The 23,206-nt window shown below is 40.7% G+C and overlaps 1 protein-coding gene across 3 annotated transcripts; it reads right to left on the minus strand.

Moving 5' to 3' along the window:
* Nucleotides 1-2,597: 2,597 nt before the first annotated feature.
* Nucleotides 2,598-18,129, minus strand: SYCE2 (synaptonemal complex central element protein 2). 3 transcript variants are annotated; one of them, XM_087957028.1, is made up of 4 exons: nt 18,038-18,129; nt 7,956-8,071; nt 6,135-6,339; nt 2,598-2,821 (listed from the first exon to the last, which is right to left on the minus strand). In XM_087957028.1, the coding sequence occupies exons 2-4, from the start codon at nt 8,063-8,065 to the stop codon at nt 2,627-2,629; spliced, it is 510 nt and encodes a 169-aa protein (XP_087813154.1). In that variant the 5' UTR covers nt 8,066-8,071; nt 18,038-18,129; the 3' UTR covers nt 2,598-2,626. The 3 variants fall into 3 exon arrangements, 2 of the variants coding, with proteins under 2 accessions (XP_087813154.1, XP_026535323.2); XM_026679538.2 differs by lacking the exon at nt 18,038-18,129 and having other exon boundaries at nt 7,956-8,132; XR_015747890.1 differs by lacking the exons at nt 6,135-6,339; nt 18,038-18,129 and having other exon boundaries at nt 2,729-2,821; nt 7,956-8,049.
* Between the last annotated feature and the right edge of the window lie 5,077 nt (nt 18,130-23,206).

The raw sequence follows: 23,206 nt of genomic DNA on the forward strand, positions 1-23,206 counted from the left end.
GTAGAGCTGTTATCTCAAGAAAAATTGTGTAATCCTGAGCCAATCATGAGCAAAAAAAATACATTCTAAAACATAACAGCACAGAAAATAATAACCTGGTTAGCTACTACAAGAAGATGTCACAGACAAACAATGATATGACAAAGTTGCAACAATGGTACATTGGAAGGTCTGCAAAATATACCATTTGCCTACAAGCAAGAGCCGGTGGGACCATACAATAGATAAAGTAATAGAAAATGAAAAAGCTAAAGTGTTCTGGGACTTTAGAATTCAAACAGACAGGCACCCCGCCAGTTATTGGAGTTAACAATTCATAACAAAGGGACGTCTGACATGTAGAACCTGGAGATAGCAGAATATAAGAGAAGAGGAACAAGAAATAGAACAACGTGCAAACAAAGGTAGTACCAATAGAGAAGCCTCTGGGATCCCAAGACAGAGCACCTTGGAGAACATATAAAGCACCATCAGTCAACTGAAAAGGCATTGAACAGCTTACAACCGTGAAAGATAACAAAGGAGGGCCGCAAATACCCGGCAGTCCAATCTCTTCTTGAAAGTCTCAAGTGATGACACTCCCTCAACTTCCAAAGACAAGCTGTTCCATTGGTTGATTGTTCTCACTGTCAGAAAGTTTCTCCTTATTTCCAGGTTAAGTATCTCCTTGCTCAGTTTCCATCCATTATTCCTTGTGTGGTCTTCAAGTGCTTTAGATTTAGAAAATAGTTTGACCCCTTCCTCTCTGTGGCAGCCCCTCAAATATTGGAACAGTTATCATGTTTCCCCTGGTCCTTCTCTTCACTAGACTAGCCAAGCCCAGCTCCTGTAACCGTTCTTCATATGTTTTAATCTCCAGTCCCCTAATCATCCTCGTTGGTCTTCTCTGCACTTTTTCTAGAGCCTCAACATCTTTTTTATAGTGTGGTGACCAAAACTAAATGCAGTACTCTTAAGTGTGGTCTTACTTTGGTGTGGTGATGATACCTCTGACATCACCAAACAACATCTGCCTATCAGGTCCTTGAAAGAACTTGATAGGTGGATAAAAATGCCTAATCTAGTCTAAACAACTGGTTGACTGCAACAGATCATAATAGAAGAAATACCAACAAATTATTTTTATTTCTGAAGTTTATGGTGTGTTTGTGAACATTTAATGTTTGAAGTATGAATGTTTACCATGTTTTAAATAACTTGTTCATTTCTTAGTCAGAACACTGGATATCATCTTTGTCCTAATTACTTTTACAGATAATTGCTATTTTTTTTTCTTGTACTTTCATACTATAAATCTGAGACTTTCAACTGAATACCTATAGATGTTTATCTAGTCAGTGATGACAGACTTAAACTGTCCTTATAGCACTTCATGTTCTTGATGTGATGACTTTCAAAGATTGCACAATATCAACACTGATTGGGCTTAATTATAGTCAAGAGGCTAAAAGAACTCAGCCAAACAAGGATTTGCCTTGCTGAAAATGCCCATTTTATGGAATGAGAAAGGGAAAAGGGAGAACAAATGAGTATCATGTTTGTATCATATTTCCCTGAAAATAAAATCCATGCACAATTTTTTGAGATGCTCGTAATATAAGTCCTACCCCAAAATAAGCCCCAGTTAAATTAATTTTCAGGTCTCGGGGGGCGTGGCCAGCACAGGAGGTAGCAGGTGCGCAGGCTCCGACGGTATCCAGCAACAGCAGTCTGCTGGCCCCTTGGTCAGCGCATTCAGCCTGCGCAGCCTGCACAGTGCAAGTGAGTGTGAATGCTACAACCACCAGGACAGCCCTTCAAGCAGCAGGTGGAGGCAGAGGTGGGGGAGGCACACAATCCGGGCCACTGGATGTGTCACATGGCAGCCCGTCCACTCCATCCCACCATGTCTTTGGTTGCCTACAGCTGTGACAGGACAGGTGGCCATGCAGTACATCCGGTGGGCTGGATCGCGTGCCTCCCCCTGCGCCTCTGCCTTTGGTTACTGCTTGGAGGGCCAGCTAGGCTTGGACTCACCTGCGCTGCGTAGTCTGCGCCACCCCAGGGTGTGCTGGGCTAGGGGGCAGTGGGCTGCAGTTGCTACCGGACATCATTGGCCCCGCATACTCGCTACCTCTTGTGTGCGTGCCAGGGGGTGGATACAGGCTGGAGCAAGGTGGTGAAAACTGGTCCCTTGCCATCACCCTGATACCATGTTTCCTGGAAAATAAGCCCTAATAATTTTTGGCTCCCTTTTGGAGCCTAAAAAAACAAGACCGGGTCTTATTTTCAAGGAAACGGTACATACTGACTACACTTGCTAGGGTATTTATTGATTGTATACCTCTGTAAATACTGATAATAGTTCAAATGTTTTGAAAAGAAAGTAAATTACTGTATATTAATGTAATTAATTTTATTGACATTATGAACTAGAAAGTGACTCATTTGCAAATGAGTAATGAAGAACCAAAAGAGTGCATGAAAATAAACTTACCTATGAACAGAATAGATTTGGATGCCATTTTGCAATTCAAAGAAGCCAAATTACTACTTACTGGTACACAGATATATTTATTTATTTGTTTTATATATTCTTTCTTTCTTACTGTATTATTTCCCCCTCCTTTATTTTTTCTCCATGAGATTACAGTTCAGGTTGACCACACAGGTCTTTATACATCATCTCCACGGTATGACAAACCTGCTTGAGTTCATTTTCAATCTGTCTGATCTTCTCCATGATCTCAGAAAGCTCTTGCAGCTTATCCTGAATAAGCTTGTTATTATGGTCATAAACAGGAAATACACTTTCCTCCAATTTTTCTGCCAAGCTTGAAACCTTTGGGGAAAAAAAGAAACAGTTAAACTGAACTTGGCACATTTCTTTGCCTACTTTTGATTCTAAATAGTAATAAATGTGTCCACTTACAATAAATGATAATATGAGTAACTGTTCATAGAGTAGTCAAAAATCTGGCGAAGTAATAGAGTATAGCAAACAGGAACAACTGGGTTGTTCAAATATTCAGAAAGCTGGTAGATTGCTTGACTTGGAAGTTGTGGGCTGTAGTATAATATGACAATCGTGTATTTGTACTAAGTTCGGCACCAATATGATGACTACTGGGAAGCCAAGACTGCCCAAGGAGAGGTGAAATTGCTTAGGCCAAAGATGAAGTGTCATTTTCTGATTCCTTTGTGATGTGTACACAGCCCAACAGTTATTAAATCCAGGTTGATATTGTAGTGAGCATATAATTTCCCTTGCAGCTCTTCTGCTTTTCCCACTATTGTAATGTATTTTTGCTGCTTATATTGGAATGTTCAGCTATACTTTAATAAAGAATAATATAAGATAACAATAACAGAGTTGGAAGGATTCTTGGAGATCTTCTAGTCCAACTCCCTATTCCATTCTTGAAAACCCAGAATTTCTGGAGGCAAGCCATTCCACTGATTAATTGTTTCCATTGGGAGGCAATTTCTCGTTAATTCTAGATTGGATCTCTTTTAAATGATCTTCCTGTTATTCCCTGTTCTGTCCTCAGGTGCTTTGGAAAATAGGTTGAACCCCTTTTCTCTGTGACAGCCCCTCAAGTATTGGAAGACTGCTATTATGTCACCCCTACGTCCTCTTCATTAAACTAGAGATACCTAGTTCTCTCAACTGTTCATCATATGGTTTAGCCTCCAGATCCCTTATCTTTGTTGCTCTTTCTGCATTCTTTCAAGGTATCAACATTCTTTTTGTATTGTTGTGACCAGAATTGAACACAGTATTCTAAATGTGGTCTCACTAATACAGTATAAAGCAGTTCTATCATTTCACATTATCTTGATATTATTCCTCTGTTGATGCAACCTGGGCCTGCATTGGCTTTTTTGGCAGCTTTAGCAAGCTACTGGCCAATACCTAAGTGATGGTCCACTAGGGCATCTAGATCCCTCTCACAGTTGTTACTATTGAGCCAGGTACCACTTATTCTATACTTGTGCATTTGGTTTTTCTTGCCAAAGTATAGGACTTTACTTTTTTCACCATTAAAATTCATTTTGTTGGAAAGAGCTCAGTGTTCAAATCTGCCAAGATCCTTCTGAATCTTGAGTTCAGAGTTAGCTATTCTATCCAACTTAGTGTCATCTCCAAATTTGATGAGTTCCCTTCTATCCCCGCATCTAGATCATTTATGAAGATGTTAAAGAGTACTGGGCATAAGACAGAACCTTGAGGTAGCCCATTGTATGCTTCCATCCATGCAGATGTAGTTCCATTGAAGACTACATGCTGAGTGTGGTAGGACTGCAAATCCTACTGGTAGTCCTTTATATCCCACATAGTTATATTTTACTAAGAAGTAAGCTGGGGTCTACTTTCAGTTAATCTAATTGAAATCTAAGTAAACTATGTCCACAGAATTTCACTGAACCACTAATTTAGTCACTGAAGGAAATAAGATTTGTCTGGCATGATCTGTTTTTAACAAACCCATGCTGGCTTCTGGAAATTGCCTTGCTCATTTCTAGATGCTCATGAATCTGCTAATTGATTATATTTTCCAGGATATTCCAGGAGAACACTGCTATTTATTATTTACATATTTTTATTTTTGATTATTGAATTTTAAATGTTTTACTATATTGCTGCATATTGTATTATGTTCAGTGGAAAGGTGAGATATAGAATTCATATATAAAGTTACTTAAATTGAATAATTATTTCTTAGCAAAGGCCAACTTTATTGAATCATAAAATTAAAGTTTAAAAATAAAAAAAAAAAAAAAGCACGGGTTTAATATTACCTTATAGGAAACCAGTTTAAATCTTTCTGAAGAATTCAACCCGAATACATATATATAACAATTACTGTATAAGAAGCACCTCACCCATTTGGGTCTCACTTATATACAATTCCCTTAAATGGGTGTGTCCAGAAAAAAAAAAAAAAAGGGAAACCAGATTTAAAATCATTTAAATTAGGTGCCTCGGCTTATATTCGGGTCGACTTATACTCGAGTATATACGGTAATATCCTATTGAAGTTTATAACTCTATGGAAATACATATAAAAGTAGTATCTATGTAAGAAGTACATAAGGCTTAGAAGTTAAAAATAATAAAAATATTAGAAAAATAGATTTGCTGTGCTTAAAGTTCTTTTCACAGGAAATATTACATCAAAACAAAAAAGCAAACTCCTTTAATATATATTTGGTAATCGAGCTAAATACTATTGATTTAATATTCTGTCTGAATACTTGAAAAGCCTATATTTTAATTTCTTACATATGTATTTTTGCTCCAGCTTGCCTCTAAGATAATACACATTAAAGAAAAATATCAAAATATGTAACTGATATTTGAAGAAAATGGTGAAAAATAGAAGAAATGCACCAAATGAAATAATGAGTGACAATAGCTAAAAGTATTCCAGGAATAGGTAAAACATAAAATAGGTAATACTTCTTGCTGTCCAAAATACCCTCAAATTTAGCTTGATTCTTAGGTGAGGAGTTCAGGTTGCTTTCTTTGCAAAAATACAGAAGTAGTTATTATTAATTTCTGTTAGGTTTTTTTTAAAAAAAAGCATAAACATTTTGAATTCAGTTGTTTCAATTGGAAAGAATAATTCTGACCTTGCCAATAGTTCCAGAATGTTCCAAGTTCAAAAGAGATGCTTCAAACTTGGGAATACCAGAACAACTTAGAAATGACTTAATTAGATTGGAACAGCTTATCCAAAGTCAAAGTAGCTATTTAGAATATGAAAATGTTTATATGACTTTAAAAAAAAGACGTTTCCAGTCTAATCTACAGCCAGAGAATTTCCTAATGATTTCCTCTTCATGTTCTAATCAAATTAGATCATGCTTATATTTTTTAAGTTTAGTCATGTTGTCATGGCACTGTCATCATTTTGATTAAAAGCAGAAAGATAATGAAGAAAATGAATTACAAACAAAGATTAGGAAAGGAGTAGAAAGTACAGCCATACATTCATGGTGAATTTAGTTACCTTTTTCGGAGTATTTGAAAAACGATGCTCTCATAAGAATTAGTTCTTTGGGATAATTTGGAAAATTAAGTTTAATAATTATTTCCTATTTCTCAAAACTTCTGAATGTATTCACCACCAGATTTGTTCCTGTTTTACCTTCATCAGAAGACTTTCCCTGAAGTTGTTCATGAGTACATGGTCTTTCTTCCTATTCTCATTAATCTTATCAATTAGTTGCTGTGTTCTTTCCTGAAGACTTTCAATAGTTGAATCTAGGGCTATAAAGTAATTTGAGGCTTTGCTATCTGGCCTTCCTCCGCTTACATTTGCATTGGGAAGAAGTGTTTTTGGAGAATCTTTCCTGTATTTTCAGAAAAATAAAAAATGAAATGTCTCACGGTATAAAATTAATAGTTTCTGTGCATAGGGATATGGTAGAACTAATTCTATCACAAGTAAAATTATTTCATAATGAAGTGTGCAAATTACAATAATTATGGAGTTTTTTGAATCTATGCAACTCACATGTCAGATCTAGTCCAAGAAAATTTGGTTTGACTACCATCTCACTTTACCATATTCAAACAATGGAAGTCAATGGATTGCAGAGAATAGTATTTCATATAATTTTCATGTTACTTCTTCAGGTTTTTTAATTAACAAAATATCTATACCAGAGGTGTCAATGTGGATTTCTTCGAGGGCCGGATCAGCATTGTCGGATCAGCCAAAACTGGATTGGGGGGCGGGGAGGGGCTGGCAGCCCATTTTCGGTCTGGACGGCCTCTAGTACTCTGGGCCCCGTTTTGGCCGGCAAAGTGCTGCAGGAGTCTGTCCAAGCCAAAAACGGGGACCCCATTTTGGCTGCCAGAAGCACCACAGGCCAGTCCTTTGCTATTTCCAGGCCAGCCCCGCAGGCCAGATTTAAGCACCCTGCGGGCCAAATCTGGCCCACAGGCCTTGAGTTTAACACTCCTGATCTCTACTGCCCCAATACAGCAAATCAATTTTTAAATGTCATAAATTATTTCTTTCCATTATCACTTTTGCTTACTTTCATCTGTTTTTCTAGAGCCTACCTCAGTATATGTTACCTTTGAATTAAGTAGAGCTACATTCCATCAGGCATAAATGTAGCTAATTTATTTGATTTTATACTGTCCACTAGATTTACGTAGTCATATCACATTAAAAAGGGGAATCATTTTAAGGACATTCTTGTCCTCACGATACGGAAAGAAAAACATGACCAATTCTCTCAATCTATTATTTTAAAAAATTTTAACTTTCCATTCTAGAATGCTACTTTTATTTATGATAATAACTCATTTGATCCTATGTTTGCTCTTTTATTCATCTTTCTAGCTTTATCCAAAAAACATAGGGTACTATTTAGTCTTTATCCTATTTTTATTCACATAGCAAACGAGGGTAGGGGGGTAGACTGCAGCAGATCTTCATTTACTTAAATTGTCAGGAGGATTTGGAAAGACATCTATCTTATAGAATGCTATTGCCCAAAGAGACAAAATTGCATAAGAATAGTTATTCCAACTGCATTCATATATCATACTAATCTATAATATAGTCAGTTTGCGGCATAAATTGATTATGTGAAACTAACCATTGTAAATTGTAAACCAGACTATGGTTTAGATTGTTATTCAAACAACACATTAACATATATTAACAAGATCAATATAAGACAGCAAGCACATCATCTCTAAAATGTCATTTTAGTTGCACTGGGCACAAACTTGCATCATCAATGATACTTTATGTGTTAGTAGCTACTATTACTATTACATTATTTCCTCATAGATGCAAGACTGTAGATTTGAGTAAATGTTATGCTAAAAATCAACCTCTTTTGGGGGGAAATCTGTTCATAGATAGTATGGGTCATGATACCCATTTTGGATTCACATTTGACTTTTAGAAAATTTTAAAGTTTCACAATACTTTTAAAAATCATACCTTAATGGATTATCACTTAATTCATTTCTTTCTGAATTAGTGAAGAATAGACTGTTTGATTTATCTTGTTCTTGCTCTGACTCTTGGAATTGAAATTCTTCAGTAGACATAATAGCCTTTAAGGATGGAGAAAAGTTATGTCATCAGAAGGCAGTTAATCCACATTTTTTGTTAATCATGCTATTGTATCAACTTTCTGCGAAAGCCAAAAATAATTGATAAAATTTTGTATAATCCTTTTAATGTAGTTTAAATATAACCTGATATCAAATACATTGAACACAATTCAATAGTTTCTGGACACATGCTGAGCTTTACAAAATAGAAAATCCATTTCACATGAAAGGATTTTCTATAATTGTGATATTTTCCATTACTCTCTGAGAAATTGCTTCAATATTTTGATAGCAGTCATCTTTATTTCTATGACAAGGTTTCCACATGTGCACTTGCCAAAATCCATTCACCCATCCATAGACACAAAGGGCTGCTCTTAGAATTGCTGAAATTGACAAAATGAGCAGTTAAGATTATGAATTCTCAAATTGATTTCCAATGACCAATTTGTAGCAGTAAGTCTCCATCATTTTCCTAAAGACATCAGATCCTGTATATTCCAGTGTTGTAATAAGAAACAAAATAGAGGTATGTGAATGGATGCCAATGTAAGGGAAAGTTATGCTGAGAGGCAAATAGTAGCCCCCAGATTTGCTTCTTCAGAATTTGAAAATAACAACATAAAGTATCTTAGTGAATAGCTAGTGGGATGGAATTGATAGATCTTAAAACTCAAAGGCATGGGAAATATCTATTTAACACTTCCTCAGTCATCAAACTGGGCAACCACTAACTTTCAGACTACCGTTAAATACTGCTCTCCATTTTCTTAAAGATATCATGTCTTTAAAAAAAACACATTTTCTATTTTCTACTTGGAGTACTGATAATGCAGGTAGTCCTCATTTAGTGACTGCCTTGTTTAGCAACCATTCACAATTATGGCAGTGATGAAAAAATAGCTTTACAACCAATACTTGCATTTTCGACCTTTACAAGTATGTAAAGCAAAGGAAAGCTGAAGTAAGATTATAAGCACAGTAACAGTTTCACTTGGCAACTGCTTCACTTAATTACTGTATTGCCAGCTCTAATTGTAGTCACTAAGTGAGACCTATCTGTAAATTCTGAAGAATATGTTACAAATTCATATTTTATAAGCTTTGTGTGTGTGTGTGTGTGTGTGTGTTTGCACGTGCATGCGTGCACTTTCTGAGACATAATTCCTGGCAATTGCCTGGACTGGTTGCTGCAGTTTTCTTGCCAAGATTTTTCACAAGGGTAAATAGTTCCTCTTTCCTAAGGCCGAGAGAGAGAGAGAGAGAGAGAGAGAGAGAGAGAGAGAGAGAGAGAGAGAGAGTGACTGGCCCAAAGTCAGCCAGCTGATTTTATGTCTCAAGCAGGATTAGAACTCAAGGCCTCCTGATTCAAGCCTGATGCCTTCAGTCATTACACCAAACTGGCTCTAATGAACTGCTTTACCATAAGAGTTAAAATTAAAATAAAATAAAATAAAGTAACATAAAATTCAGATAGACTCTGAAGAGGAGAGAGCTCCACAGAAAAATCATCTTGTTCAATTTCTATCTCTCCTTCCATTTGTGTGTGTGTGTGTGTGTGTGTGTGTGTGTGTGTAGATACCCACACAAACACATCCATAGATTTATGTTGGAGGAAAATTTATGGTTTACCTTCTTTGACTTTCTGCCCTGTTTTGAAAAAGGCCAAACTGATTCTGCCCTGAGGAGAAATCCTTCCCTTCCCCCTCTCCCCTCACAATATTTGCAGATGTGGGAGGAGCCTGTGAAATCAAACCTCCTCTAAGAAGGATGCCTCCATAAGCCTGCCTCAAGCTCAGTGTCTCAAGCTAAGCCTTTTGTGTCCGTCAGCCTCCCTCAATCTCATGTCCCTCAGACATCTTAGACTCCAACGCCTATGTTTCTCAGCCAGTACTTCTGTGGGAAGATAGATAGGTGTTTGAATCCAACTCCTCTTGAGGGGAGATCCTTGGAAAGGCTGGCACATGTTTCTCTTTTGAGAAACAGACTCTGATCTGCCTCAAGCAGGCAGGTTGCCTGGGTGGTACAGTGGGTTAGAGTGCAGTACTGCAAGCTACTTCAGCTGCAGTCAGCTGCCTGCAGTTTGGCAGATTGAATCCCACCAGGCTCAAAGTTGACTCAGCCTTCCATCCTTCCGAGGTTGGTAAAATGAGGATCCAGATTGTTGGCAATATGCTAACTCTGAAATATGCCGACTCTGAAAACCGCTTAGAAAGGGCTGTAAAGCACTGTGAAGCAGTGTATAAGTCTAAGTGCTATTACTATTGCTATTATGAACCTCGGAGAAAGCTGATAACTGATAGCCCTTTTCCCAACTATGATGATATGTTTTAATGAAAGCCATCGACTTTTGTAAGCTCACTTTATCAGATCAAATGGAATTGTAAAAGTATATGCCTTTTCTAATAATATGTGTTACAGTAACTGGAAAAGAGGCTACCAGACTCCTGGTTACTTGCTACCAACAAGACCCAGGTTAGAAACCAGAAGACAGAATTCTAGTTCTCCTTGAAGCATGAAACTAGGTGGATGACCTTGGGGCAGTTTCTCTCAGTCCTGGAAAGAAGAAGACAATAGCAAACCATTTTTGAAAAACTTTGTAAAAAACATTCCACGTGGACTAACCCAGGCAGTTGTCTTTTTTTCAAGGCATAGGAACAAATGCTGACTAGGGAACCCCTAGAACAGAATAATGTAGCTCAGGATTGAACTGTTGGGTCCTTGCTGCTCTCTATGCACTGATGATGTTACCTAGTTTGGTAATGAAACATCTGCAAGAAAACAATCAAGGTCAGGGAGCACCAAGACCTCCAGCAATACCCCTAGATGGCAGCAAAGAGAGACAGAAAACTACCTGTTTGTCTGTGCTACTGGTATCATCTAGTTGTCCTTTGGAATTTTGTAATCCAGTTCTGATGCTGAGGAAACTTCCTGGCACTGCTTCTTCCCACTTGTTCAAGAGAGCCTCCTGAGCTATTTTTGTTGCTATCCTTTCTCCCCAGACTGATTTGTGTGTGTAGTCTCTGGCCATCAGAACAACATCTCATATCTAGCCACTAGCTCTTCAACTGTTGAGTAACATTGGGATGGGGAGCTGTCTGCCTTGGGATCCAGACTCTGAGTTTCTTCATTTCAAAAGTACTTGGCATAATCAACCTTGGACAGATTGCTAAATGGACAGTGGTTTGTATGGAAAGCTGGAAAGAATGTGGTTTTAAGGCTTTTGTGAATTTAACCTTGCTGCCAGCCTGCAGGCAGACCTCATTCCTGAGTGAGATACAACTGTCAGGCAAATTGTCAAGTTAGCTCCTTATTTTGTTGGAGAAAGTCCAGTTCTTTAAAAGAAAAGGGCAGAGTTTCACAGAATAGCTAGTAAGGAGTAGACTTCTATTCCCCATTAGTCCCCTGATTAGTACTTAAATTTCCAAAGATGCTAGAGAAGCAGGAATTTTTGCTCCCCACCAAAATGCCTATTTATCTAGAAATAGAAATTATCTAACCAATAATTTATGCTATATTTTTAAATTCTAGTTTGCTATATTGTGCTATCCCACATTCTTTATTTTCAGTACATGTTAGGAAATCAGATGTAAATCCAATCTTTATCCAAAAGAGGCTGAAGATGTGAAATTTTAAGGTAAAACAATTTCCTGTGATCTCTAATTTGAAACTTGTAATATCTTTTTGGAGATACTGGCAGGGAGCCCTTCATTTGTAGTAAATTACCACTGTCTTGTGAGCTATCCAGAACACTGTACTTTCTTAAGGTTTTTCTTTTTTCTTTCTTTTTACTAATTGGGCACCTATGTTTCTGTGATCTGAGCTGCAAGATCTCCTAGAGAGGGAAGGAAGGGCAGAACTATCAATATTTAAAGTTGACATATGAAGCAATTAAATAAGAGGCGATAATAATCTATAGTAACACATTTAATTCAGAAAGAGAAAGACCGGATTCTGTAAGATAAAGCAAGGAGATCATAGAATGGCAGGAGAAAGAGGAAGTTTTAAAAAGTGATTATCTTCTTTGTCAATTCTGCCATCTTTGGCTCCAAGCCTTATCGTCATCCTCCCATCAATAGCCAGTGGGGGAGGGGGGAGGAAGCGAGGGACCAAATGGGTGATAAACATGTGTCAGGCTAGTGCTGGGAAATTGGGAGGGGGGAATGACCGTGGAGAAGACTAGAGATACTTTGATCCAGTTCATGTCAGTCTTCAAGAATACTAAGAGGCCAGAGATTCTTGGGAATGGATTGCAGATTGCTCCAAAAACTGAACATTCCCAAAACAGGCATCCATCCATTGGCTGAAAGTGGACTGGTCAAGGTGAGATGATCAGATTGAAGGGAGAAGCCTATATGTTTTCGTACGAGAATTTTAGTTCTAGCCTGATTTTACTACAGCCAGCATCTTCTAGTAAAAGAATATCATTTCACCCAAATGGAGTCCAGGGTCTTTCTTTCATAAGGTATCAGATTGAGGCACGTCTGACATTTTCAGCTCTGGAGAAATAAGCAGAGACAATGTTTTGAACTGAAAATAGAGAGGGAAAAGAAAGGAATCATGTCTTTGCTGCTTCATCAGAGTTCTGGTTCTTGAAAGTCATGTTAGATGGACTCCAATAGTCAGAAGGCAGGGAAGATAGAGGGTTCCTATCAACATTGTTCTGCTCATGCTCTTTGAATTCTTAAAATCACGGAGCTGGAGACAAGATAAAATGGTGCTTTCTTTGCCTAATTCTGGATGCAGCTGTTCAGAATCTGATGAATGAATGAGACAAGCAGCTGCCTGCATGAAGGTCACATTAGCTGGACTCAAGTCTAATTTCAGAGGTGAGGAAAAATTCTGGGTTCAAAAGTATGAGACGTTTTTCTCCAAGATAAGCAAAATGTTGGCAAGTCAGGAGAATAGCTCAAGTCTGGGCAGTTCTTCTGAATGATTTCAGCTATGGGAAAAGATTAAAAAAAGATAAGAGGAGAGCATGGGCTGGCAAAACAAGAGAGGTAGGGTTTCCTTTTTATAAAATATTAATAAAACAGGTAATCCTATTTTGGAAAAAAATGAGTAGAAAGCAGGAAAAGGGGGGGGGGGGAGACACAAAAAAAGAAGAAAGTGGGGAAAGATTGAGTCAGGTGTCTAGGATGGATTAATGGCCTTTGTTCCTAGCCTGAACAACAAGAGGTATCACAAGATTTGATGATCCTAAAGATTTACCGGATTCCTTTATTAGGAAAAGTTTAAAGAAATACCTGATAAGTCTTGACAAATGTATACCTATTGCTTTGACTAATAAAAAGAATGACTTGGCTCTGACAATATTATCTTATGCAGATAACATCTTGCTACTCTACCATTGTTTTGCTACAGCTCAGCAAACAGCAAAGTACAAGAAAATCTTAGCCTGCAAGATAATCCTTGAGTACTTTTTAATATAATTTTCCTTTGTTATTACTAGATTGGGGGCAGAGTTCCTAGAAGGATTATAGTTCCTTCAAGGCAGGGGTCCTTGGCCCAACTAACTAGACATTCCTGGAAGGTTTTTTCTAGTGCATAAGGACACCAATTTTGATTGGAAACATGAATTGTGCACTGCAGTTAGCATTTATAACTTTTTGTCTTGCTTGTAGCATTAAGTTTGCACAATAAATAAATAATAATATGTGCCTTACTAATGCAGTCTTGAGCTTTCCTTTGCCAATTGGGCCCCCAATACTTGCTGATGTCATTGCTCCATCTTGTTTCAGGTCTCTTTTCTGGACACTTTTTATTAAGTAATCTATTCTATGACACCACACACACACACACACACACACACATTGTTGTTATAAATCGTGAAGTCATGTCTGACCCCATGGACGTTCCTCCAGGCCTTTCTGACTTTTACACACACACACACACACACACACACACAGGTGGCTGGATGGAGTCATGAAACAGTTGGTGTGAGATTAATGGGGATGGTAGAGGACAGGAAGGCCTGGAGGAAGGTTGTCCATAGGGTCGGACACAACTTCATAACTTACAACAACAATACATACACACACACACACGTGTGTGTGTGTGTGTGTGTGTGTGTATTTGCACAAACATTTTCCACATTGGAAGTGCAATTAAAGGGTGGAGCAAACCATATTTTTTATTATTTATTTATTTGTCAAGTGATTATAAGATAACAGGTATAAGTATAAACATAGTTATGAATACATGAAATGGGTACATATAAGAAAAATAAAAGAAACAATAGGACAGGGACAGTAGGCACGTTGGTGCACTTATGCACGCCCCCTACAGACCTCTTAGGAAAGGGGTGAGGTCAATAGCAGACAGTCTAAGGTTAAAGTTTTTGGGGTTTGGGGAAAAAACCACAGTCAGGTAGAGTATTTCAGACATTGACTACTCTGTTGCTGAAGTCGTATTTCCTGCAATCAAGTTTGGTGCGATTAACCTTGAGTTTGTATCTATTGTTTGCTCTTGTGTTGTTACGGTTGAAGCTGAAGTATTCATTGACAGGTAGGACATTGCAATGTATGATTTTATATACTATACTTAGATTGGACCGAAGGCGTCGTAGTTGTAGGTTTTCTAGGTCTAGAATTTCAAGTCTGGTGGCATAAGATATTCTGCAACGAGTAGAGGAGTGGAGAACTCTTCTTGTGAAATATTTCTGGACTTTCTCTACTGTGTTAATATCAGATATGTAATGTGGGTTCCAGACTGATGAGCTATATTCAAGTTTTGGTCTATCAAATGTTTTGTACGCTCTAGTTAGTAGTGTAATATTACCAGAGAAAAAGTTACGTAGGATTAGGTTAACAACTCTTAATGCCTTTTTGGCTATGTAGTTGCAGTGGGCTCTAGCACTTAGATCATTAGAGGTGAGTATTCCAAGGTCCTTTACAGAGCTTGGGTCATCAACAAGATCTTGACTATTCAGCTTGTATTTTATTTTCTATTTTTTTTTGCCAATATGTAAGACAGAGCATTTATTTGTTATAACATGTGTCAGGTCCTTAGAAGATAGGTGGCAGCAGCAGAAACTACGAAGTTTCCAAAAAGATAAGGAATGTAATCCCAAAGTGGACGATCCAGGAGCTTCTTGGAGAGGACGTTTGGGGAAATCCTCAGAATGGGGTGTTTTTTTTTGGGGGGGAGGGGATGCTGATATCCATCGGAGCTTTCTTCTCTTTTAGTTTAACAGCCCGAGCGAGTCAATTGCTGTAATTTCTCATCTAATACTGTACTAGGGGTTGTTTTCGAGAGCTAAACTAGATCCTCCGAATAGGGAAACTCTTCAGTGACATCACCAAGTAGGTGGAGCTTTTCCTCCGGGTTTCCCCGGCGCGTCTTCTGCCGGATTTTCAGATGGAGGGAGACGAGCTAAACCTGCCGTTTCTTAATCTCTCGCGCTGCTTTGGCAGAGCCACAGGAGCCACAGCGACAGACTTGCCTGACTTCTATCGGGTGACAGCTGCAGCTGCAAAACTTGAAGGAGACCGGTCGAGCACCTTCGAGGTGGGGAAATCCCGCCACTCCGGTGAGATTTGGGAAGGGGAGGGAGGAGAGACATTTCATAACCGTGCAGCCTGCGAATACAAATCTTGCGCCATGGGCATCAAGTTAGAATTATGGTAGGGTGTTCAGATTTTTCCGGACCTGCCTTCAAGTTACGCACAACTATTTTTGGGAGGACCAGCGTTGCATCTGCTCGCTGGTGGGAACGGGCCCCCAACGACAGTGGAATCCGTTGGCTGCTCTGGCTTGGTGAATGTTTCCGAAGAGCTTCTTGGATCTCCTTGAACGAAGCTTTTTCTGCTCGTGTACTGACAGAGATAAACAAAAGCTGATCACTAAGGATTATTCATTTAGAAAGGTCAGACCTGGAACACCAGTTGTGTTGGCGTGTTTAAACCATAACTGATAAGGACTAAAACAACCAGTGAAAAGGGCAGCTATTTTAAGGTTTGTAAATCTTAATGTGCTTGGAGGCTTAGGAGGAAAGGAATGGGATTCCACAAAGCCCTTGCTCTTTCCTCAGCAGCCTTACTGACACTAACTAAGAAAGTAACATTTTTAAAACTAACATTTTTAAAATGCTAAAACTAACATTTTTAAAACCCATGAAATACTGCTGAAAGGACATGAAGCACTGAATCACGCAGAACAATGTAATATTTATAATAAAAAAGGAGCAAAATGCATCACTAACACAGGCTGTGGATATATAGATAACATAAAGGCACTAAAAACTTTTTAGCATTAGGTCACTCACCAAATATTTTTGTGGTGCTTTCCTTAATCTATAGAATGAAACCCACCACCTTGTCCCCATGTTAAAGGGATATAAACATTTTTGTTTGACAATGGCAACAACCTGCAAAATATAATTGTTTTGGAATAGACCTTAATTCTTGGCAAAGCCTACAAAATTCAACTCTACTAGAAACAGCAGGCTCAATCACTGGCAATAAGCAAACTCTGTCTCTATATCATAAAAGTTTATAAGCAGACCCAGAGCATTTTCCTCACTATTAAATTACCAGACTCAAAATTCTAGACCTAGAAAACCTAGAACTACGCCGCCTTCGGTCCGATCTAAGTATAGTATATAAAATCATACATTGCAATGTCCTACCTGTCAATGAACATTTCAGCTTCAACCTTATCAACACAAGAGCAAACAATAGATACAAACTCAAGGTTAATCGAACCAAACTTGATTGCAGGAAATATGACTTCAGCAACAAAGTGGTCAATGTTTGGAATACTCTACCTGACTCTGTGGTTTTTTCTCCAAACCCCAAAAACTTTAACCTTAGACTGTCTGCTATTGACCTCACCCCTTTCCTAAGAGGTCTGTGCATAAGTGCACCAATGTGCCTCCCTGTCCTATTGTTTCTTTTTTATTTTTTTTATTTTTCTTATATGTATCCATGTATTCATAACTATGTTTTTACTTATACCTATTATCTTGTAAGCAATTGACAAATAAAAATAAATAAATAAATAAATAAATAAATAAATAAATAAATAAATAAATAAATAAATAAATAAATAGAATTCATACATATTGGGGATTAAGAAAAAGGGCTTCCAAGTCAGGATATTTCCAGATGGATCAAAGCGATAACTCTTTAGGGAATTAAGATCTAAAGTGAACAAACAGGCTCAGTCAGGCTCAGTTAGACTAGAGCCTGACTAGAGTATAAAATAATTACTTGTTCATTAACAGTGGTCTGTTATATAAATAACAAATTCAAATGGCAGGATAAATGTAATGAAGTGGACACAAGTTCATGGAAGTATATATACTTGCTGTTTTTTAAAGTGCAATAGGGCTTGGCAATTAATTATATCAGAGTGAAAGGATTTGGATATCATTTTTGTAGGTGCCTAAGGACAGCAAATAATTTATAGTATTAAGCATAAGGGAAAAAAGTATTATCTTATGTGTAGTTGTAAATTGCCCAGGAAAGGTAAAAATAAGTAAACAAAAATAACACAATTTTCTGAAACGGGAGCTTCAATTAGATTCCTGATAACTTGTGTGCTGATCTTTAAACTCCCTTAATTCCACATCAAAACAGCTATTCTGGTTGTGGATTATATGAGCTAAAATACTTAATTTCAAGAGGCCAATTGGGCTGAAACAGATTGCTGTAGCAAACCATGCTATTCCCCCCCAATAAATTGAATTTCGTATTAACCCCTCTGCACCAATCTACAATATAATATTTTCATTGTTTTGATGTAGGACACCTCATTGTTCAGGTCCTCCAGTTCAGTGGTCACCAACCTTTTTTGTACCAGGGACCAGTTTCACGCAGAAACACTTTTTCAAGGACTGGGTAGGGGCGTGAAGGTTCCAATAACAAAATCCTTAATCATTATATTTAGTATGTGATCTGAATGCAACAATTACATTTTATATTAGGCACTTTCATGAACTATTACACTAAAATATCAACTCACCAGGCAGTCTGTGACCCTTCTGCTGTCTCATCATTGTCTCGTTTACCCTTTCCAAAAAAACTCTCCAGTGAACTCTGTTTCTGGCTCATTTTATGAGGGCTAGCTTGCATTGCTGATGCAGGATAAATACGCGCCAAAGAGTAAAGCACGGAAGTTAGGCAAGGGCGGAAGTGGTTGTCTTTCAAAATAAGACACCCGGAAGCAAAAACATATTTTTATATATATTTTAATCACGATTATTCATTCTTTGCAGCCAGGTACAAAATGATCCACGGACCGGTACCAGTCTGGGGCCCGGTGGTTGGGGACCCCTGCTCTAGTTGCCTGCTTTCTCCCTCTGCTTTCCCATGGCAAGTAATCTGTAGAGCAGGGGTCACCAACCTTTTGGACCTCAGGGACCACCAAACTCATAATTTTAAATCCCAGAGACCACGAACCGGTTCTGTGGGTGTGGCCTAATTTGTGGGTGTGGCTTGGTGGTCATGTGACTGTGTGGGTATGGCTTGTATGTAAATAATATAAATATTTATATAAATATTGAATTTTTTATTAAAAAAGAGCAACTTTTATCCAAAATCAGGCAAAGCAGGCAGGATTCTGCTCACAGAATCACAGATTCATTCAGAAATCTATCTGCCATCAGCTAGCTCGGTCTATCACATAAAATTTGCTTACAAGCAAACTCACAAAATTAACTCACAACACACCATGTATGTAAATACTGAATTTTGTATTTAAAAAAGAGCAACTTTTACCCAAAACCAGGCAAAGCAGGCAGGCAGATTGAATTGCTCGCAGAATCATTCAGTGATCTATCTATCTGCCATCAGCTAGCTCAGTCTCTCAAATTTGCTTGCCATAAGTCTGCACTGAATAATAGAACCTTCAGTCCTAAGGGAGGTTCGGCTGTGCTTAAAAGCAGAGCCGAAGATCTAAAGACTAGGTAGAAAGCAAGAAATCCAACCATTTCCTGTTTCCTAGCTAATTTAAATCTCCCGGCACAGCAGAACAGCTGATGGTCGGGGGAAAAAAAGGAAAAATAGCAATTTAGCAGGCAAGTTTGCCGGGTAAGGAGTGAGTGGGCAGGGAGGGTTCCCGCGGGCCATGCGGTACCCTTGTGTTTCTGCGCAGCCTGGATTAATTGCTTTGGGGGGGGGTGCTCTGGGGGTGAGATTTCTCTGCGGCCCACCAAAATTTTCTCAAGGCCCACCAGTGGGCCACGGCCCACCAGTTGGTGACCGCTGCTGTAGAGCACATCTAGGAGGGGATGTTGGGTGGTGACTTTGGGGAAACAGATATTCTCCAATTTAACTTCCAGTTTAGGAGGCATTTCTTTGGGGGTGGAGGATAGACAGTAGATAACCCTGCATAATCCCATAAAGACTCATTGTCATACTCCTGTGAGAGAAGAGCTGTGCTGCTCTATGGTACTCAAAAATTAGGCATTTGGTAGCAAAAATTGAAATAAACTTTATTTTAAAATATTAGTTTTTGTTAGCCAACATTATCAACAATTGCAATTATTTTATGGAGAACACTAAATTAGGAAATTCAGATTACAAGTGTGCATAGAACACTTTAAAGACTTGCAATGGCTGCCTTGATTGTTAACCAAATTAAATCAATCCGATTTTTTTTTAAACAAATTTTATTAATTTTAAAGACAAACAAATCATCATTAACCATTACATACTTAAACCTTTTTCCATTATAAATTTTACAAGTCAAATAAAACCTGATTTTATACAATATAATTCTATTTTAAACCATTTCCATATGAGCATACAAATACCTCTTATCCAATTTCTCTTTACTTCTCTTTACTCTTATTCAATTTCACTATTATTATTTCATCTATTTCTTTCTGACTTGGTTACCATTATTCTCATTCTATACTTCTGCAAGGTTTTATTAATTCTCCCAGAAACATAAACACACAACACACAAACATATAAAAAATCTTTTAGGAAAGTAACTTGGCCCCAGGTACTTCTCTCTACATGGACTTTAATTATATTCATGCTCATCTTACATGTCATTACCTATTTTATTTACCATTCTATATCTTCTATATTAGCTTCTCCACACATTTCACTCTTCTTAATTCTATTTTATTTAATCCCTCTTAATTTGAGTCATTATATTTGTATCTTTTGTCCATTCTTTATTATCCCTTTGTCTCATTCCTTATAATAAAAAAAAAGAATTTCTCCTGAAATCACTAATCAGAGTATGATGCCTTTCTATCTTCCCCCTAAATTAATTAGATTAACATTTAAAATAACACCTAATACCGTATATACTCGAGTATAAGTCCATCCGAATATAAGCCGAGGCAGCTAATTTTACACAAAAACCTGGGAAAACTTATTGACTCGAGTATAAGCCGAGGGTGGGAAATGCAGCAGCTACTGGTAAATTTCAAAAATAAAAATAATTAATTTGGGAAACGATCTCACTATCTCACGTCACCTCGGGAAGGGAAAGGCAAAGCGCTTTTGCCTTTCCCTTCCCGGCTGGGGCTGTTGGGAGTCGCCGCCGCCTGCCTTTCCCTTCCCGGCTGGGGCCGTTGGGAGTCGCCGCCGCCTGCCTTTCCCTTCCCGGCTGGGACTGTTGGGAGTCGCCGCCGCCTGCCTTCCCCCTGCCTTTCCCTTCCCGGCTGGGGCTGTTGGGAGTCCCCGCCGCCTGCCTTTCCCCCTGCCTTTCCCTTCCCAGCTGGGGCCGTTGGGAGTCGCCGCCGCCTGCCTTTCCCTTCCCGGCTGGGACTGTTGGGGAGCCGCCGCCTGCCTTTCCCCCTGCCTTTCCCTTCCCGGCTGGGGCCGTTGGGAGTCCCCGCCGCCTGCCTTTCCCCTGCCTTTCCCTTCCCGGCTGGGACTGTTGGGAGTCGCCGCCGCCTGCCTTTCCCTTCCCGGCTGGGGCCGTTGGGAGTCCCCGCTGCCTGCCTTTCCCCCTGCCTTTCCCTTCCCGGCTGGGACTGTTGGGAGTCGCCGCCGCCTGCCTTCCCTTCCCGGCTGGGGCCGTTGGGAGTCCCCGCCGCCTGCCTTTCCCCCTGCCTTTCCCTTCCGGCTGGGACTGTTGGGAGTCACCGCCGCCTGCCTTTCCCTTCCTGGCTGGGGCCGTTGGGGGTCGCCGCCGCCTGCCTTTCCCTTCCCGGCTGGGGCCGTTGGAGTCGCCGCCGCCTGCCTTTCCCTTCCCGGCTGGGGCGTTGGGAGTCGCCGCCGCCTGCCTTTCCCTTCCCGGCTGGGGGCATTGGGAGTCCCCGCCGCCTGCCTTTCCCCTGCCTTTCCCTTCCCGGCTGGGACTGTTGGGAGTCGCCGCCGCCTGCCTTCCCTTCCCGGCTGGGGCCGTTGGGAGTCGCCGCCGCCTGCCTTTCCCTTCCCGGCTGGGGCCGTTGGGAGTCCCCGCCGCCTGCCTTTCCCCCTGCCTTTCCCTTCCCGGCTGGGACTGTTGGGAGTCGCCGCCGCCTGCCTTTCCCTTCCCGGCTGGGGCCGTTGGGAGTCCCTGCCGCCTGCCTTTCCCCTGCCTTTCCCTTCCCGGCTGGGACTGTTGGGAGTCGCCGCCGCCTGCCTTCCCTTCCCGGCTGGGGCCGTTGGGAGTCCCCGCTGCCTGCCTTTCCCCCTGCCTTTCCCTTCCCGGCTGGGACTGTTGGGAGTCGCCGCCGCCTGCCTTTCCCTTCCCGGCTGGGGCCGTTGGGAGTCCCCGCCGCCTGCCTTTCCCCTGCCTTTCCCTTCCCGGCTGGGACTGTTGGGAGTCGCCGCCGCCTGCCTTCCCTTCCCGGCTGGGGGCTGGGAGTCCCCGCCGCCTGCCTTTCCCCTGCCTTTGGGAGTCCCCGCCGCCTGCCTTTCCCTTCCCGGCTGGGGCCGTTGGGAGTCCCCGCCGCCGGAGCGGCCCCAGTCCCGCATTGCCTCGGGAAGGGAAAGGCCACGGCTTGAAGGCCACCGCTGGAGCGAAGCTGCGCGCAGTCGCTGCGCTAGCATCGGATCGGAGCATGCCGGATGGTTCCGACCGAGCCCCGAGCATCGCCTTTGGCACCCGCCCAGCACCGCGGAGCTCCTGTACCGGGAGAAGGGGAAGACCCCCTCCCGGGCGGGGCAGGGAGAGGAGCTGCTAGCACAGCGGCTGCGCGCGCAGCTTCGCTCCAGTGGCGGCCTTCCAAGCCGTGGCCTTTCCCTTCCGAGGCGGCGGGACTGAGGTCGCGCTGGCGGCAGCGACTCCTGACAGCCCGGCCGGGAAGGGAAAGGCAAAAGCTCTTTGCCTTTCCCTTCCCGAGGCGGCGGGACTGAGGTCGCGCCGGCGGCAGCGACTCCCGACAGCCCGGCAGGGAAGGGAAGGCAAAAGCGCTTTGCCTTTCCCTTCCCGAGTCGGCGGGACTGAGGTCGCGCCAGCGGCAGCGACTCCAGACAGCCCGGCCGGGAAGGGAAAGGCAAAAGCGCTTGCCTTTCCCTTCCCGAGGCGGGCGGGACTGCGACTCCAGACAGCCCGGCCGGGAAGGGAAAGGCAAAAAGCGCTTTGCCTTTCCTTCCCGAGGCGGCGGGACTGAGGTCGCGCCGGCGGCAGCGACTCCCGACAGCCCGGCCGGGAAGGGAAAGGCAAAAAGCGCTTTGCCTTTCCCTTCCCAAGGCGGTGGGACTGGGGCCGCTCCGGCAGCAGCGACTCCACACTATTTTTTTCAGAGGGGAATCTGACTCGAGTATAAGTCGAGGGGATTTTTCAGCACAAAAAATGGGCTGAAAAACTCGACTTATACTCGTATATCTCGGTACCCAATCTGATTCTGCTTGGTACATTCTATCTACTATTTTTTTTTTAATAAAAGAAAAATAATAAATCCAAAATGATTAAATACATAGTTAAATAATAGATCTAAATATTGAATCTTATAACATTCCCATTGCCTTTTCCAAAGACAAATACTACTATAATAATTCTATAATAACATCAATACCATAGTCATATTAAACTCTTTAATTAAAACTCAATATTCTAAACATTCCCTTTAATATTTTATTAAATTTTAAAATCAATCATTACTAAACATTTCAACATTTTAATCTCTTATTAACTCTTAAACCATTCTAATTTTCTATTTCTAATACAAATGCTACAATACCATCTTATGTACCTTGCAAAATCTTTTTTAAAGAAATTGTACTTTACCCTTTGTCCCTA

This window comes from Notechis scutatus, chromosome 2, assembly GCF_049901735.1.
Source record: "Notechis scutatus isolate UNSWTSFEM ecotype Mainland chromosome 2, rNotScu1.2, whole genome shotgun sequence".
NCBI lineage: Eukaryota > Metazoa > Chordata > Lepidosauria > Squamata > Elapidae > Notechis > Notechis scutatus.